Consider the following 18476-nt stretch of genomic DNA (forward strand, 5'->3'; position numbering starts at 1 on the left):
TTAGCGGATTCCACGATCCCAATCAGTGTGCTCGACACCCAAGTTTATGGGGGGGACTTGGAAAACCCATTTGGGTGTGAGACAAAACTCGAAATTGTGCAAATTGCGTTTTTGTTAGTTTTTAGTGGTATCAGCTTGCAAAAGACTCGTTTGTGAATCATTTGCTATAACTTTAGAGATGCGCAAACGATAATACAAGTTTTGCTCTTAAATTATTGCGATTTTAATTACATATGATTGTATAAATATTTCGGCGCATCTCTAAAAGTATGCTACATATTGTATAACAGCAATTGCCTCAACACGACACTTTCTCGTTGACATATAAATAAATAAGCAGTATAGACATAGATAATAGCAATAAATCTGTACATAATAAATAATGAGATGCTATAGCATCTATCTATGGGACAAGTCGTGCATGCACATCATCGCTTCCGAAATCTCCGCCGTAGAATCCGGGCGTGGCGACATCATCGCCAGCGCCTGCCACCACGATATTTGGGATTCTCGTGTCCCGCCGTTCGTTGACCAGCGATTGTAATTCGCTCGCCTGCAAAGCAAAACGATATATACATATATATATATATATATATAAATGAATTAACTATACTATACAATACGTACTCTTGCGTTTTCGAGCGACATTTCCGTAGCCAGTTCGACGTTTTGCGAGTTTTTGTGGCGCATAAATTTCTGTAGGACATCAAATTGTATGGTTTTCCGCTTGGCCGAGAATGTGGCATCTGCGGCTTGTGGTCGACTGTTGTTGCCGCCATCCAATTCGTTGGGACCGTCGGATTCCGTGATCGCTTTGCCGCCGTGTGTTGCCAGAGGATTCTGGAAATGCAGGGTAATGTTGAGATCACGATGGCCGCGTGCCCGATACCGATAGTACCCGATGCCCAATACGATGAGTATGCCTAGGATTATTATGCAGATAAATGCAAAGATGATTCCACTGCTGCTGCTGTTGCTTTGCTCGCTTTGATCTCCAGAGATCAGGGCATCGATATCCAGCTCATTGGTGGTGCCATGTGGACACGGATGCGACTCGGACACAATCTCACTGCCGCACATGCATTCATAGCCATAGTCGGCGAGCACACACATGCCAGAGCAGTGCGCATGCTCGCAGGGATTCGATGGGGCTGCCGGCTGTCGCGATTGTCCAGCGACAACAATGTCCTGGGCATTCGTTACGCTCAACGGAATCGAAGTGGCGGTGAACTGGCCATAGAGACGACAGCGCACCAGCTCGTTGGCGCCCATGTTGACAATGTACGCATGATTCTCGTAGATGCTCAGTCCAGTTGGTCGTCTCAATGCATTGCTCTTCTGCAGCAGAATGCGTGACTGACGATTTCCGCGCGCCTTGTAACTGATCACCTCCAGCGTACGCGTGTGCAGATCGACAAAGTAGAGCAGTTGTTGGTGCGGATCAATGGCAATGGAGGTTACATAACTGCGCTCCTTGCGCAGCAGCAACTCGCGTCGACTGCCATCGAGTCGGGCCACATACAGCTCCGTCTCGGGCTGGCCAAAGCTCTCTTGCCGCATCACAGCATAGAAGAGCCGGGCATGATGTCCATCCACGGCGAGTGACTTGAGTGTCGCGTGTCCGCGTCCATGTGGCAGCTGCAGCACACGTCCGCACATTTTTGCCGCAAAACTGCACACGCTGATCTGTTGCGCAGCATTGCCACTGATCACATACACATTGCCAGTTGTCCACTCCACTGCCAGTTTGGAGGGCGCATTAAGCGAGAGCGCAGCGAGTGGTCGACGATCGCGCATATCCAGCTGATAGACAACGTGCTGCTCATCACTGCTAAAGTAGCCCAGCTGCCGTCGCATATCCACATCGAGACCGCTGATCCGTGTGTCGTTCGCTGACCACGCCACCGAGAGCATGGCGTGACGTTCGCTCAGATTGCGCACCTCGTCATAGCTGCTGAAGAGGAAACTGGGTCCGCCGTCCTGTGTGTCGATGCTCTTGCAACTGCTGCGATCCTGACGGAGCATAAAGTCCGGATAGCACTGGCACTGATAGCTGCCCGGCGTATTCTCGCAAATCTGGGCGCACGGCGATTGTTCGTTGCCGTTCGTTGGCGGAGCACACTCATCAATGTCGATGCAGCTGCGCTGATCAATGCCCAAGCGATAGCCATCGCGGCAGGTGCAAACCGCGCCCGCTGGCGTGGCGCGACACATGTGCTGGCAAATGTGTTTGCTGCACGCGCTGTTGCACTTTGGTCCCTCGTCGCTGCCATTTGCGCAGTCCTCAAAGCTGTCGCACACCCGCGACATGTCCACACACTCGCCATCGTGGCAGTCAAACAAATGCGGTTTACAGGCACGTCGTCCACTCGTCATTGCCGTCGTTCCATTGCCATTGCCATTTGCTGTGGATGAAGCATCGCATTGCGCTTCATCGCTGCCGTCGCGACAATCGCGTTCCTTGTCGCAGCGAAACTCGAGGCGAATGCACTCCTTGCTCTCACGACACTGGAACTCTGTGATGCCGCACATGTCACCGCAATCGGCTTCATCCTCGCCCCGCGGACACTCGGCAGTGCCATTGCAACGCACCGCAGTTGGCAAACAGAGCTGCAGATTGCTGGCACACTGGTACATCGGTTGCTCAACGCTGCCACAGCTGATGTTAATCCCAGCTGCCCCCGCGCCCGCATTGGGGCCGCAGTTGAGCTCATCGCTGCGATCGCCGCAATCGTTGTGACCATCGCAGACCAGCTGACGATCGATACACTGTCCCAGAAGACAGCGATGCATGTTCTCCGGACACTGACGCTTGCCGCACTTCTCATGCTCGTCGGAACCATCGCTGCAATCGATCTTGCCATCGCACTCCCAGCCACTGGCAATGCACGAGCCGGTGCTGCACTGGAACATGCCCGCACCGCACTTGGCGGGTCGGGCACAGCTCGCTGCCAGCTCATCGGAGTTGTCGCCGCAGTCGTCGGTGCCATCGCACATCAGGCTGTAGTCCACGCATTTCCCGTTGTCGCACGCATGCTGATGGTCATGACAGAGCTTCGTTCGATCTGCAAGAGCAACAACGGTTCGATTATTAAGTGATCTGCTCGAAGAGAATGTAATGTAGGTATATGTTGTATACGTAGTATAGAATGTAATGTAACGTAATGCGTTATTGGTACAAATTATATTATTTTTGCCTGTGATGCGTTTGATAATTAGCCAACTATGATTAATTTGAAGTAACTTCACAAATGGGAGTTTAAACAAAAAGAAAAGTTACTTCACAAATAATGATTATGATTTGAATTTTTCATCTAAGCAAAAATCAAGTTAAAAAAAAAACAAAAGAACAGATTTGGCAATTTGTTTTGTGATCTTTTAAGAAAGTTTTAAAGAATTATTAAACAAATTGCCCAATCTGATTAACAAACAAAATTGATGTAAGAAATGATGCACTAACATCAATTTTGTTTGTAAGAATTGTGTATGATGACTGCAAAATAAATTGCTAACAAATTTAATCTTAAGGAATTTGTATATGCTTGAGCGATGAGGAAAATGTCGAAATTTCTTCAACTTTCAAGTTTATACATTACATTTGTTTGTAATATTATTCTTGTGAAAGTTTTATATACTTGAAAGATGACGACATTTTAATGTTTTCCTCATCTTTCGAGATACAACTTTCATGAGAATAGTGAGAGTACCTTTTCAAGTATTTGGAGAACTTTCTTGAGGAATTTTGGAAATATAGTTGAAAGTTGAGAAAACCGTAGAAATTTCTTCATCTTTCAAGTATACAAAACATTCTCGAGATTAAGCATTTCAAGTACATACCGAACTGAGCGCAGTGATCCTCGTCTGAGCCATCGCTGCATTCCTTTTGTCCGTTGCAACGCTTGCTCTTCTCCAGGCACTGTTCGCCATTGTGGCACGTGAACTCATCGATTGCACACTTGATGTTGATGCGCGTCTTGGTGGCACCACCATTGACCAGCTCACAGTTGGCTTCGTCCGAGGCGTCGGCACAATCCTTGCGGCCATTGCAGCGATGCGCCATCGTCAGGCATTCTCCGGAGGTGCGACAGCGGAACTCGCAGTCCAAAGCCTCGATGCAAGTGCGGTTGTGGACATCGCGATACACGAATCCAGCGGGGCATAAGCAGGCACTGCCAAATTGTCCAGCACTGACGCACACATGCGAGCAGCCGCCATTCGCCTGCTGGCAGGGATGCGATCTGGCCTCGAGAGGGACGCGAACACTGGCTGTCAATGGAATGTGACGGGGTGGCGGAGGAATAGAGGCAATCCTCTGATTGCCTGTGTCGAACTCGAAGCGTTTGTGCGTGCCCATGTTGCTCTTGTGCGTCCACATGACGGCCGGAGTGCCCAGTTCGGTCCAGAACAGATCCTGACCAACCAGAGCGAGCGAATAAGGTCGCCGAAAGCGGCCACTGAAGGTCTGCTGATGTGCCTGGCGGTAGTTGGTGAAACTGATGCGATTCACATCGCTATCCGCCCAGTACATGGTGTGGGAATCATAGTCGACGGCAAACTTGATGTCATCATCGCCCAGATCATCCTCGAAGACATGCGTCTGGCTGCCCAGTCCACTCAATGCCAAGTGATCGATGTGCGTATGGCGACGCGCCTTCAGCGCCACAAACATGTAACCCTCGGCGGGCATCACGCTGATCCCAATGGGCATCTCCTCGCCGGCAAAGAAACGCACCAGCGCCCGTTGTCCCGTCTGCAGCGAGAGCAGCTCAATCACATGCCTTTCGGTATCCGTCCAGTACAGATTGTGGGCCAAATGATCGAAGGCCAGCGAGCTGACGTTGCCCAGATTGCTGTAGATGAGCGTGACCAATCGTTGACCCGACTCATGGGGATCGTAGAGCAGCAGGGCACGCTGCACATTGTCCGCAATGAAGATGGTGCCGTTGATGGGATTGTAGACCAATTCACTGATATAGCACGGCAGCACATGCGATGCACTGACCACATGCCGGCCAAACGACGTGTGCTCAATCTCCAGCAGCACCGAACGCAGTCCAATATACAGAAGTTGCTTCTTCTGCACCTGTCTACAACTTCGCTGATCGATGGGCGACAACTGCATGCCCTCGGGACAGGCGCAACTGTAGCCGCCGGCATCCTTCTCGGCGAGCAGACAGAGATGCGAACAACGGGCCGTTTCGCAGGCATGCGGCAGCTGCGGCTGCTTCGATGGATGGTAGACGTGGACGGCATAAATGTTGCGATCTCGGGCCAATATGCGATGTCCTTTGCCGGTGAACTTGTGGCACGCATGCACGCTCTTGGTGCCCCAATCCGACCAATACAACTGATCCTCGAACACGGCCATGCCATACGGATGCTTCAGCATGCCATCGAGCACAATGCGACGCGCTGTGCCATCGGTTCGAGCCGTCTCAATGGTGCCCAGCTTTGCGTCCACCCAATAGACGCGCTCCTGATGCATGTCCAGGGCAATGCCATTGGGCCAATGGATGTTGTCGCTGACAATGGGTCGCGAGCGAGTGCCGTCCATTGAGGCACGCGCTATCATTGGCTTGCTGCCCCAATCGGTCCAGAACATTTGGCCACGCTGTGGCCAGAGGGCCAGACCACGCGGCTGATGCACATCCTGGGTGACGAGTACGACACAGGTGACGGCATCCGGCGAACAGACGGCAATGTGTCGCATCACATTGTCCGAGATGTAAATGTTGTCCGTCAGCCAATCGACGGCCAAATCCTCGGGAGCATCGAGGCCAGACGTGAGCAGTATTTCGGCATTGGAGCCATCGGTACTAGCCCGCACAATGCTCTCCACCTCGTGCTGAATGTTTGTCCAATACACGTGCTCGCCATCGTAGGCCACGCCAATCACTTTACTCAAATTGCTGGCCACGGTGAAGACATGATTACGCAGCTTCGATTGCTGCTGATGCAATCGCATTCCCACCACCGACACTTGGGTAGTGTAGAGCAGCAGTGGCTCACGATTCTCCTTGTCGACGGCATAACAGGTGCGGTTATTGCTGGGGTCGAGTTGATAGCCATCGTCGCAGGCACAGCTAAAGCCACCCGATTGATTCTCGCAACGCTGGCTGCACAAATCATCGTGTTCATCGCACTCATTAATGTCCTCGCACTTCTGCTGCAACGTCATCATGCGAAAGCCAGCGGGACAATAGCATTCGGGTCCAGTTGTGGGCATCATTTGGCAGCTGGCACCTGGCGCACATTTCGTACTGTTGCAGTCGGGTTTCACGTGGCAGCTCTCGCTCTCATCGCTGCCATCCGAGCAATCTGCTCGGCCATCGCACACTTGGGACAGATTTAAGCAGAGCTCACGATTGCGGCATAAGAATTTGCCTAGCGTTGGCTTGCAGAGATTCGCTATGAGTGAGGAATATTTGGTTAAGAGTGATGATCACCAAGATTCGAATAGTGGGTGACTTACGGCAATCACGTTCATCGCTGCCGTCGCCGCAGTCATCGATGCCATCGCATTGCCATTGCTTGCGCTGCAGACAGCGACCATTGTTGCACAGATGGCCAGTGGAGCAGCTGGCAGCCGATTGCTTGCAACCGGCATTTTCATCTGAGTTATCTTCACAGTCCGGTTTGCCGTCACACATAAAGTCAAGCGGTATGCAGCTGTGATCCTGGCACATATATTCATATTGGCTGCAATTGCGAGGAGCATAGTCGATAAATATGCGATCACCAGTGTTGCAGTGGCGTTCATCCTCGCCGCCGGGGCAATTTTCGATGCCATTGCATTTTAGTTCCTTGGCCAGGCAGGCACCGTGTGGCTGAGCACACGGGAACCAATGCGGCTCCCGGCACAGCTTGTAGTCTAATGAGAAAATTGTATTTATATTCCAATTAGATATTTCGATGCGTTGCACACACAGATGATTCCAATCGATTATATATAATTAATAGGCGCAGTTAAAAGTTTATCTCAAATTTAAGTTACTATTTTGATTTGAATATTTGTCAAATTAGACAACGATTATGCAATTGCGATTGGAATCAGCTACGCGTTGCACTTGAATTATATTCCAATTGGATTATGTACACTTATTAGAATAAATTCTCATGAAATAAACACTTGCCGCATTCCAATTCATCCGAGTTGTCTGTGCAGTCGCTACGTCCGTCGCACATCTTCGCCTGTAAGATGCAGCCTCCGTTTCTGCACTGGAATTGGTCTGCATTGCACCGCATGTGCGCTGATCCCGGCGAGGGGGCAGCAGACGCACCGCAAATGAGCAGCAACACTGCAGCACACTGGCACAGGTACAGGCAGAGAGACCACCAGCAGCTCCACTGTGTTCGCACATGATTTGTCCGCAGTTTTGCGGCCCTACACATCAAAAAGAAAAATTGATCCACGTGTGTATATTTGAGGTTATGTTGCACACAGACACAGACGCACACGCACATTTTCTTTTGCCAAATTGTTACTCACATTTGATTATTAATTGGAGACCAGGCGTTTGTGGTTTCAATCACCTTGTTTTGTTTCATAAATTAACACACATTAAACATAAAACAAAAGTTTATTACGGTTAACAAGAAAAAAATACAAATACAAAGATCTGTAGCAAACTCAACTCCAATGTTGAATTGCAAAAAGCAAACTGAACGATGTCCAATTGCGCTTTACTGCAGTTTTCTTCTGCTTGCCGAAAATACACACACATATGTATGTACATACATTTAAATTCGAGTAAATGCCGTTATATCCAATGTGACCAGTGACTCGTGAAAATGAAATACTTAATTTAATTGGCATCTAATGGGATTTTAGTGCAAATCCTTTTCAAGTATCTCGTCAACATGTTTCTGCAATATTGAAGTGCCTTCATCCAGCGGCACCTCCATAATGGTATCTAGCAGTTGCCAATTGATGAGCGGTTCTACTAAATTGTTTTTGCATACATGCGCTTTAACTTTCAGCTCGAAGCTTCGACATTGCCAATTGGGACGTAGTGGAGGAATATTAATCCTATAAATTACGTCACAATTGTCCTCCAAAGTGGTAGCATCCACATACTCTGCTGTTGCTCTTTTTCTGGGACGTGGCTTTCGCTTGGGTTTTGGCGGTAGTGGTACGGGGTTTGAAAGTGGTTGACGATCCTTGGGTTTATACTTGGCCACCCATAACTTCTTCAATTTGGAGAGTGCCAAGTTTTCTGCTGCACTTATTGCTTGACTGCCACCACACAGTTGCGCAATTGTATCGTCGATCACGTTCTTGGAAAAGCTGTGTGAATTGGATATCCAAATTGATTCCTGATTCGACATTTCGTTGCCCGACATTTTACTTTAGCTAGAGCTTGAAAACCACCGGCGTCTTTAACGATATTATCTACGTTTCTGAAATAAATCGATACATCGATTTTTGCCAATATCGTACAAGTGCATTTAGAATGATCAATGTGTCCACACCACATGAGTGCAAATAATTAGTTGGTATTATTGATATACATATTTGATTACTTTTAGGACAATCGATACCATTTTCGATATTATATGAAAATTTGAATGAAACTGACTCATCATCAATTAACAAATGATCGTACATTTTAGCTATAGTATCAAATGGTGGGGGTCAGAAAGAGAGCAGCTAAGTCAAGGTAGAAGAAAAAAACACCAACTGCACTTTGTTTAAGCAACAATTAATAACGGGCAGATTTATGAGCAGCGATTCATTCGCTAAACCGACAACCGCAAAATGTCATAAAAAACCAACAGCAGAGTTAGATTTAAAAACATATACATACATGTATGTATGTGTATATAAATGGTATAATTAAAGAAAGAGCGCGCGACGATGTTTACCCTAAAAAAAACATGACAAAGAGCAGAGTAAGTGCCTATGTATAGAAGAGGGGAGTTTGGTTCAGGGCGTGGTGAGACCATAAAAATGAAATAAAATAAAATATGCCACAAGCAAAACTACCAAAATGCATGTGTTTAGGTTTTCCAAGTTTTTGAGTTTAAAGCGACTGATGAGTCGTGGGATCGTGGGATCCGTTAAGCAACAATAACAACAACTACATGCATAATATGTATTTCTAAGCGATTTGAGTTCAGTTCAGTTGTTATTGTTGTTGCGGTTGTTGTTGTTGTGCCGGTGTGAGTAATGAGCATTGTCTGTCACCGTTCGTGGGGAGTAAAGGCGTTTCAAATTAGTTGTAAAATTTGCTGTGCACAATATATTTAATTTAACAACAAAGTTTCGAAGTTTCTTAAGAAGAGTATAAAATGTCGCGTTAAATCCGTAACGAGCAACAGTCATCACACAGCGTTGTTCCAGTGTTTAACTTCACTGCACCCAATTCCATTCTCAGGACTAACAAAAAATTTGAATACAAAAATATGGTAAGTATAATCAGCTATGAACTGTGCAATGAGCAAATAAAGTGCTAGTGCATATAACTGAAAAGTGATTAAAATTAAAAGTCGAATTTGTTGTGCCTCAATAAATGTTTAATTCACATCAACTTTCGGACATTAAACTCTACTTTAAGTGTTAAGTTAAAAAAAAAAACTTCTACTCGAAAACAAAAGTGCTTAAGAATGTGGAAAAGTGAATTTCCAGAGATTTATACAATGGAAATTAATTTAAAATAATTAGTTTTACGTTACTGTCAGTGAGCTTCTAATTTGAAGCGTTGCAGAAACTTATTTTATGGTTGGAAAAATTAATTTGCATTTGGGACACTTTTAAACTTAAATTTTTTTTAAACATAGCTATGTGACACTTTATGTTGGTCCATAGAAAGAGGCCAATTGAAAAGTTCTCTATCTGACACACAGATGGCGCTGTTAGACTCAAATCCTGATGTTTTCTAGTTTGTCTTAACCTTTATAAGACGTGTGTCTAAATAAATGTTAAATATATTTTTTTCGAGTGAATATTATTTGTGCAATATTTTGTTTTTGACAATATTTCGATGATCTTTGTATTTCATGTGCAGAACTGCGTTGCCGTTTTTGTTTTCATCGCATCCCTGGCCGCGTGCTCCGCAGATGTTTCCCATTTGTCGTTATCCCGTAGCTATTTGCCACCCCTGAGCGTTGCCAGCGGCTATGCCTACTCATCGTATCCCTCGTATTCGGGTAGCGCATATTCCGGTAGTAACTACTACTCGGGATCTGGAGGTGTCGGCTCTGGTTATGGTGCTCCACTAGCCACGTCCGGATACAACAGCTATGCTTATAACAATGGGTATAACAACTATGCCACGCCCTCTCGCGCCTATCTGCCAGTTGCCACAAACTATGGCTACAATGGCCTGGACACCAAATACGCTGCCAATGGTGGCTATATCTATTAATATTGGATCAGCACTGTCGATGAAATCCTTAACCTACAAGAAGTGCCACAAATAACACGTTCGCATGTAATTTAACATTTTTTTTTTGTATAACTGTAGATATGAACATTTAACTTTGTATATTAACGCCTAATTGCCAATATTATTAACAAATATATTCGAGAAATTCAATAACAAAACAATTCATGGGTATTTTATGTATCTCAATGTCTGAGCATTGGCAAACTTCGTTGCATATTGATGAAATTTATGTATTGATCTCAGATAATGCACTTGGTCCTATCTATAAGTTAACTCTCTAACATTCAGTCAGTCATGTGATCTGATAAAGACAAAGAGAAGAATTTCTTGTGGGTATTTTGCATCTATTTTTTCATTCATTTATGAATTTCGCCTCAACTATCAAGCGGATTAAAGAGATGTATTTATAGAGCTCTAGAGCAAAGTATTCACCCAGATAAAGCGCTTGATCTTATCTGTAAGTTAACTTTTAAACATTCAGTCAGTCATCTGATCAATAAAGTTAAGCATACGGAAAAGATTTTCGGGTGTTTATTTTGCATCTTATCATCTATTTATAAATTTCGCCTCAACTATTAAACAGATATCAGCTAATTAAAAAGTTATTATATTTTATGACATTTGCAAACCAATCGTAAACAACAGATGCATTGACATTGTTTTTATGTGGACAATAAATTAAGGCGAGCGACAGCTAACTAACAGCTTGAACATGAGAAACTCGCCCGTAAAGTATTAATTACTATGAATTTAACATAAAGAAATATTTCCAGTTTCAGTTAGATGAGTTCCCAGAATACTTAAATGCTAAACTGCAAACATATTCATTCCGAAATTCGGTAGCTTGTTGGCAATCATTAAGCTTAAACAATTCTCTGCCAATAGAAATGATATGATTGAACATTTGGGAATCTTTTTCAAATTCTACACTTACAAACGTTGCTCTCCAATTAAGTTGTAGGTGATTAGTAATTTGAACTTTAAAGGCGAAACAAGTTTGTCGCAATCATGACACAATAAACCACTTAAAAAGTCAAAGTTCCAAAGTTCGTGATTAATTCTATTGGATTTTGCTTAAAATTGATTTAAGAATAATGTTTCGGAGTATTTCGCATTTATTGCACACTTTGCTTTCGATTATTTAAATTATTAAAAAAAAAAAAAATGTATTGATTGAATTCGAGTTGTTTTGCCTTCAGAGATCGGGGATCAGATTAATGCTTGTAACGATATTGATAACCTCCATTAGCTGCATAGCGAGTGCCAGCTGCACCCTGAGCATAGCCACCTCCGAAGGAAGCAGGTGCGGAATATCCATAGCCCTGACCCTGGCTACGCGCTGAGCCAGAAGAAGCCGCCGAAAGGCTGCCATAACCCTGGCCATGAGACGACGCTGCATAGCGAGCTGGAGCGGAGTGGCTGTTGCTGCGGGTGACGGCTGGAGCGGAGTAGCTGGAGTGGGAAACAGCTGGAGCGGAGTAGCTGCTGCTGCGGGTGACGGCTGGCGCAGAGTAGCTGCTCGTATGCGAAGCGACAGGAGCCAGATACTGACGCGATGGAGCTGCGACTGGTGCATATGATGAAGCCGATGCGGAGTAGCTGGAGTGGGAAACAGCTGGAGCGGAGTAACTGCTGCGAGCGGGAGCAGAGTAGCTGCTGTGTGAGGGTGCTGAGTAACTGCTGTGCGATGCAGCTGGAGCGGAGTAGCTGCTGTGAGCAGCAGGTGCGAGATACTGGCGCGAAGGAGCTGCAGCTGCAGATGACGAGTGGCTGCTGTACGAGGTCCTGGGAGCCGAGTAGCTGGTGGCACCCGAGGTGGAGTAGCTGCTTAAGGATGTCGCTGGCGCCAGATATTGGCGAGATGGAGCTGCCACTGGGGCGACGCTGTAGCTGCTGCGCGAGGCGGCTGGCGTCGAGGCATAACCCGAGTTGTATCCCGCCGAGTAGCTCTGTTGGGAATGGACAGCGGGTGCCAGGTACTGACGAGATGGCGCAGCTGCCGACGGAGCATATCCATGAGAACGGCTAGCAGCATAGTGACCACCAGTTGCCGCTGGTGGAGCAGCGTATGAGCTGGCGCTGCTCGAGGCAGCCGTGTTGTAGCTGCTGTACGCATTGGCCTGAGGTGGCAGGTAGGTGCTGCCCAAAGGACTGGCCACGCCCAGGGCGGCAAGTGCGAACAACGCAGTGCAAATGGTGAAGGGACGCTGCAACATTAAGGATGAATTCGAATTAGAGTGTGTATTAAATAGTTGCCGTTTTGTTGTGTGTGTAGCACATCACTTACCATGTCGAATTCAAAGTTGTGCTTGGGTGCTGACCGAGCGATTACTGATGCCACTGGAGCCGTGAGGCAACACTTTTATAGCAGCCACACACAAAAGAATTGCGAGTACAAATTCTTTGGCCGCATAGCCAAAAAATGGTAGTAGTATGATGCTCAGCTCGTAGTGCGAGTACAAGTTGTTGAAGAACAAAACGGAACCCAAGTTTACCTTTAACTCTGCCTCTGACTCTGCTCCGTCATTCTGGTTTCAACTAAGCTATCCAACATGATATTGGGACCAAAGCGAGCTGGAATTCAATCAGAGAAACAGTTGAAAGAGAAGAATATGATTAAATTAACTATAATAATTACTAATAAGTATTTACAGTATTAAAGAATTGTAGATTGAATCAATATATCGAATATCATTACATTTCTATTAAAAGAATTAATCACAAATATATAACAATACATAATTAGGTGTAAAATTTAGATAAAATACCATATTATACAATTAGAATACTAAGTACATGTGTTAAATACCAAAACACAAAATAATTCCTTAATAATAAATGTATTTAAAAATAACTGGAGGTGAACTAGCTTACAAATATGAGTTCACTTGGAGTGATATTTAAATATGTTTCTTATTAGCGAATTATTTTGTATTTTGGGAATTTTAACTTGCATTTAGTTTACTAATTGTATAATATGATATTTTATACTTATTTGCTAAATAAGATAATAATAGTTTAATATTAAATTTAGAAATTGAAAAGTATCCTAAAGATGATATAAGAATAGTATTTGCTAAAGATGATTTAAATTTTTAAAAAAAATATATACTTATAAAGACTGAATTCGATTTGTTTTTATAAACAGTTGTCTAAGTTACAAATATTTCATTTTAATTAAGATCTTTAAACCTCGCTTTGAATGTTTTTATTTCGAGTTTCTAAGTTAACAATATTTTATTTTAATTTCAATCTTTAAACTCAGCTTTGTAGCACAGTGTTGGCGCCGAATTGTGCGCGATTGGAGGATGCCGTGGAATCTATTTATTTGATCGTTTATTTTTAGCCATGTCCATTTCGGAAGTCACCGAGACAAACACAAACGCGCAAACGCAAAATACCTCGAAAGTTTAATTAATGATGCGTTTTTTTTTTTTAGTTTATTTAATTTAATTTTTTTTTTTTTTTTTGGGTGCTGGTTTTGTTTTTTTGTTTGTGTTTGTGACCCGCGTTTGGGGCTCAACCAGTCCAGAGAAGTTCGAAGTGACAGCGACGCGAAATGAACGTGAGATAAGTAATCCAATATTGGATTGTGGATGGGATCGGCTTGAAAATTAGAATCCGACGAGTAGCAATAGCTGCGGGCCGTGCACTTGGAACGTGGAACTTGGATCGCGCCACTTCATCTTGGGCCAATGTTTTGGTTTTGGTTTTAGTTTTAATGTCAGATTTTTTTTTTTTTTTTTGGGTTATTTTTGGGGCCCGCGTCGCCGTCGCTGGCTAAAAGCGACGATTACTCACAAACGGACATTAATTATAATACGTATACTTATGTACCTAATGGTCGTCTGGCAGTGTTTATTTCTTTGCACGCAAAGAAGCAAATGAGCAAAGCACCAAAGAAAAAGAAAAGAACAAAAAATAGAATGAACATACTATTAGAACGACAAAAAAGCAGAAAATCAAATGAAAACAAAGTGGATAATTTGTTTATGGGTGCGTGTACTTGAATTATGCGCTCAACATTTGCAGATCGTTATCTCATCAACATCTCCGATCTGTTTATTGTTTCGTCTGTTTTAGCACCCATCTCAGATCTCCGCTTAACGGACGACAGTTCCTCTTTGCATTTTGAACGGAAAGCACTGAAACGCAGCTATTAAAACTTCAGATGATTATCACATCTAATTCAAAGTTATATCCTGAAAGTGTGTTCTTTTTTTTTTTAAAGATTTGTCAGGTTAGATATTCCCAGTTTAATAACTTTTTAACATTTTTGCATCTAACGAGACAATCTCGCAGCTTGTTAAAGAACTTGATTTATGCGTTATTCAAATTCATATGCCCGAAAATAAAATAACAACTTTGCTGTTGAGAGCTTCGGAGAAGTGATTGATAATTTTTCAAAAATTAGAACCATCGCATCGGTGCTTAATTCAATTAATAAATAACGGTTACTTAAGAGCCAATTAAATTAACAGCATTCGATGAGCTAATGATTAAATGAATCTATCACAAATTGCATAATTTATCAACACGAAGATGTTCAAATTACTTCTTTGGTGTATTCTTTGTCGATAATTATTTATTTCGAGCTAACATTCGCTGCTTGGGTTTTCAAATGAAATCGAATTAAGTCCGCCTTCATAAGATGATAGAAATTAATTAGCGATTTTTGCGATGTGTTCATAAATTATATTTCAAAGATTTGCAGTCAATTTGCTGCCTTAATGGCCACATTAATTGCTGCGAAATATTTGATAAATTAATTAATTGATGCAACTAACGCACGCACGTCGAAATCCGATTATGTATGTGAATGGTAAAATAATGTCATCCATATTCGAATATAAATATGTATATTCAATTATTATTTATTTATTCGACCATTTTTTCGCTACTCACTTCTCATTTCATTTCTACACTGTCATCGGAGGCCACTAAGACACCAACAACCCTACAGACATTTATTTATAAGTCGCGAAATCGCGACACAAACGAAATTTGCAAACATTATTTATTTATCATTGTTGTTGTTGCGTGAGTTTGCTTTTACATTTGTAAATACCCTGGACTGTTCTTCATTAATAGGGTATGCTTTTCAGCTAAGAGAGGTGTTAAGTGAAGGTACTTTGAACTTTCTATACTTTTTTAGTAAGTGAATTTATGGAGTAGATATATAAAAAGGACTCTAAGCTAAGCTCTAATCAAATTAAAATGACCGATATGCTTATGTAGTATCCTAAAGTTGAGCAAATTTCTCAATCTTGCTGTCCGTACCTGACTTTTTCTTGCTTCCTTCGAGAACTGTGTGCATTTATAATTAATTGTCAGCATTTCTGCCGCCTCGATATGTAAATTGGATCACAAACTTATGTACTCACATGCATACATGGCACACACATGCATTTTACGAGTATTTTGCGTTGCATTGAAATCGGGTTAATGTTAATGAGCCTTCCAGAAACTTGTTATTTCCTCAGCAAGTTGGCCAGCAATTGAGAGAGTTGTTGAGAATCGCATAGAAGGGCCGCACCACGAGAACGGTACTCAGCAAGCGCGTTGCCCTCTGGATTCAAGGAGCTTGCATATGTATAAAAGAATGATGCTGTCACTCAGAACTGTCCAAGTTGATCCCAGCCAGCATTCGCAACGGATCGTTTTGTCGTAATCTCGTCGTGCTGTTGTCATTCGCATAAGTCATGCATTTGTGTTGCAGTTCCACATTGTTGGTCGCCTGTTCGCTGGCGCTGTTGCGGCACGTTGTAGCAATGCCCACAACCACCGCTTCAATGACAACATTGAAACCAAAGCTGGTTGTCGGCAGTGAGGAGGAGGCGCCGCGGCCCATGACATATCACTTCATTGTGGATCATCGTCCCAGCACGTTGGGGCAGAATTATTACATCAAGCCCGGTCAAGTTGTGGGTTCGTTCAGTTTGGATTCGAAAGCGTTGCAGGTGCGGCACGAGGGCAGCAAGCGCAACATTAGTAACAAGTTAAACATTCTCTTCGTGGCCAGTCCCAAGGAAGAAGAAGCAACGCAGAGCTAAAACTTATTATTTATGAAAAGCACTTATTTTTTTTTAACGTTATGTATGACGATATTTAAATCAATTTCCGGTAATTAATTGAGTTGTTTGTTTGTTACATATTCTCTAACACAATAAAAGAAAACAAAAGCTTTAATTAATTTTCAGGATCAAAATGGCTGCCGTTTAGAGTGACCGTAGTTGTATTTTTCATATTTACCATTGATCTTTGGTTGCACTTCAAAAAGTATATTAGTATTTTTTCAATAACAATAAAAATAAAGTGGAATACTTTTAAAAATTTGCATGTGGTCTAGAATAATTATTGCTTTTGACATCAAACGCAAGAATTGCGCTAGTTTAACCGATCTTTACACAATTATAAAGCAGAGCTGGTATTTTTTTTTAATGATTTTTGCAATTTGGCATTTGCAAACAGCGTTGTTGCCAGATAAACACACAAAAAGCACCGCACAAGACTAAAATAATCGATATGGCAACGCTGTGCAACTAAAACGACATAATCTTTGAAATCGAATTGAAAACTTGGTAAATTTTGTTTATACAACAATTGGGGTTTTATTCGTTAGCAATTAAAAAAAAAATGTGTTTCTATCGCGTTGCTGATAACTTAACGACGTCTGGCATAGACGTAGCCACCGTTGGATCCGTAAACGGTGTCGATGCCAGAGCTGGAGTATGAAGGAGCTGTGTAGGAGGCAGCGGCAACTGGAGCTGGAGCGGCATAGGACTCGCTGGTGAAGGTGGCAGCAGCAGGAGCCTCATAAGTGGTGGCCTTGAAGGTGGCTGCGGCTGGGGCAGTGTATGACACAGTCTGGGTGGCAGCTGGGGCAAGATATGAGGACTCGAAGCTGGCAGCAGGTGCGGCATAGGTCTTGGCAGCGGGAGCTGTGTATGAGACGGTCTGGGTGGCAGCAGGGGCAACGTATGAGGACTCGCTGGCGAAGCTGGCAGCAGGAGCAGCATAAGACTTGGCGGCGAAGGTGGCAACTGGAGCGGTGTAGGCAACAGTCTGGGAGGCAGCTGGGGCAACATACGAGGACTCGAAGCTAGCAGCAGGAGCGGCGGCATAGGTCTTGGCAGCTGGAGCAGTGTAGGACACGGTCTGTGTAGCAGCTGGGGCAACATACGAGGACTCGAAGCTGGCAGCGGGAGCAGCAGCATAAGTCTTGGCAGCTGGAGCAGTGTAGGAGACAGTCTGGGTGGCAGCTGGAGCTACGTATGACGACTCGAAGCTAGCGGCAGCGGGGGCGGCATAAGTCTTGGCCACTGGAGCGGTGTAGGAGACAGTCTGGGTGGCAGCAGGAGCGACATAGGAAGACTCGCTGGCGAAGCTCTCAACAGCAGGAGCTGGAGCGGCAAAAGATGTGCTCTGGTAGCTGGCAGCTGGAGCAACATATTGCTGGCTGGCTACGAAGGAGGGAGCGGGAGCGGGAGCGGCACTGACCACGGGTGCGGTGTAGGTGGCAGCAGCAACCTGACGAGGAGGCAGATAAGTCTTGCTCAAATGGGCGACATCACCGGCAACCAGAGCCACGAGGGCGAACGAAACGATGGCGAAGAATTTCTGGAATACAAATGATGTTAGCCGAGGGAATTGATACAAATCAAATCGAATGAATTCCAATTTGAAGTACTACTAACCATGATGAGATTGTTGTTCTGCTGACAAAGCTGACTATAGAACTAATTTGATACCCGAGCATCCCAACATATTTATAGCCCAAACATCGGAACGGATCGGATACAAATGTCAAAAGGAGACAACGAGAAGAACAAGAAAGTGAGAACTTGAATCTGTATTAACAATCATCATAAAATATCGCTCATTATAAGCTTTCTATGCATGAATAGCAAAAAAACACAGAGACAAACAAATGAAATGAAATCAAATCAACGATGAAAAAGAAACGAAACTAAACTCAATACAATAACTAATAAAATCAGAGTTCACAACAAGATGAGAGAACACAGAACAAGCTTTTTTGGCCTGTGTGTTCTGAGATATCGATGACGTTCATGCCTTTGATGACTG

General features: G+C 44.0%; 6 protein-coding genes across 8 annotated transcripts in view; 2 read left to right on the top strand and 4 right to left on the bottom strand.

The window, feature by feature from the left end:
* Positions 1-103: 103 nt before the first annotated feature.
* LOC132795188 (putative vitellogenin receptor) lies at positions 104-7630 on the bottom strand. 2 transcript variants are annotated; one of them, XM_060805752.1, is made up of 7 exons: positions 7490-7630; positions 7134-7384; positions 6473-6871; positions 3838-6408; positions 899-3065; positions 628-840; positions 104-553 (listed from the first exon to the last, which is right to left on the bottom strand). In XM_060805752.1, the coding sequence occupies exons 1-7, from the start codon at positions 7546-7548 to the stop codon at positions 400-402; spliced, it is 5814 nt and encodes a 1937-aa protein (XP_060661735.1). In that variant the 5' UTR covers positions 7549-7630; the 3' UTR covers positions 104-399. The 2 variants fall into 2 exon arrangements, with proteins under 2 accessions (XP_060661735.1, XP_060661734.1); XM_060805751.1 differs by having other exon boundaries at positions 628-3065.
* Positions 7631-7789: 159 nt separating this feature from the next.
* LOC132795189 (moonshiner) lies at positions 7790-8392 on the bottom strand. The gene has a single exon (XM_060805753.1). It carries the CDS (start codon positions 8341-8343, stop codon positions 7828-7830), a length of 516 nt encoding a protein of 171 aa, XP_060661736.1. The 5' UTR covers positions 8344-8392; the 3' UTR covers positions 7790-7827.
* A 910-nt stretch (positions 8393-9302) lies between these two features.
* Positions 9303-10549, top strand: LOC132796130 (heterogeneous nuclear ribonucleoprotein A/B). Its single transcript, XM_060807182.1, has 2 exons — positions 9303-9408; positions 10008-10549. The coding sequence occupies exons 1-2, from the start codon at positions 9406-9408 to the stop codon at positions 10365-10367; spliced, it is 363 nt and encodes a 120-aa protein (XP_060663165.1). The 5' UTR covers positions 9303-9405; the 3' UTR covers positions 10368-10549.
* A 152-nt stretch (positions 10550-10701) lies between these two features.
* LOC132795405 (uncharacterized) lies at positions 10702-15865 on the bottom strand. Of its 2 annotated transcripts, none has more exons than XM_060806099.1 (3): positions 15773-15865; positions 12676-12962; positions 10702-12595 (listed from the first exon to the last, which is right to left on the bottom strand). In XM_060806099.1, the coding sequence occupies exons 2-3, from the start codon at positions 12676-12678 to the stop codon at positions 11603-11605; spliced, it is 996 nt and encodes a 331-aa protein (XP_060662082.1). In that variant the 5' UTR covers positions 12679-12962; positions 15773-15865; the 3' UTR covers positions 10702-11602. The 2 variants fall into 2 exon arrangements, with proteins under 2 accessions (XP_060662082.1, XP_060662081.1); XM_060806098.1 differs by lacking the exon at positions 15773-15865 and adding an exon at positions 15669-15747.
* A 225-nt stretch (positions 15866-16090) lies between these two features.
* LOC132795407 (uncharacterized) lies at positions 16091-16441 on the top strand. The gene has a single exon (XM_060806102.1). The coding sequence runs from the start codon at positions 16091-16093 to the stop codon at positions 16439-16441; it is 351 nt and encodes a 116-aa protein (XP_060662085.1).
* Positions 16442-16958: 517 nt separating this feature from the next.
* Positions 16959-18476, bottom strand: part of LOC132795613 (uncharacterized) — a 31594-nt gene continuing 30076 nt past the window's right edge. Inside the window, exon 5 of the mRNA XM_060806411.1 lies at positions 16959-18008. Coding sequence (XP_060662394.1) covers positions 17052-18008 — 957 coding nt within the window. The 3' untranslated portion in view covers positions 16959-17051. The remainder of the gene's footprint in view (positions 18009-18476) is intronic.

The sequence above is a fragment of the Drosophila nasuta genome, chromosome X (assembly GCF_023558535.2).
Source record: "Drosophila nasuta strain 15112-1781.00 chromosome X, ASM2355853v1, whole genome shotgun sequence".
NCBI classification, from domain to species: Eukaryota; Metazoa; Arthropoda; class Insecta; order Diptera; family Drosophilidae; genus Drosophila; species Drosophila nasuta.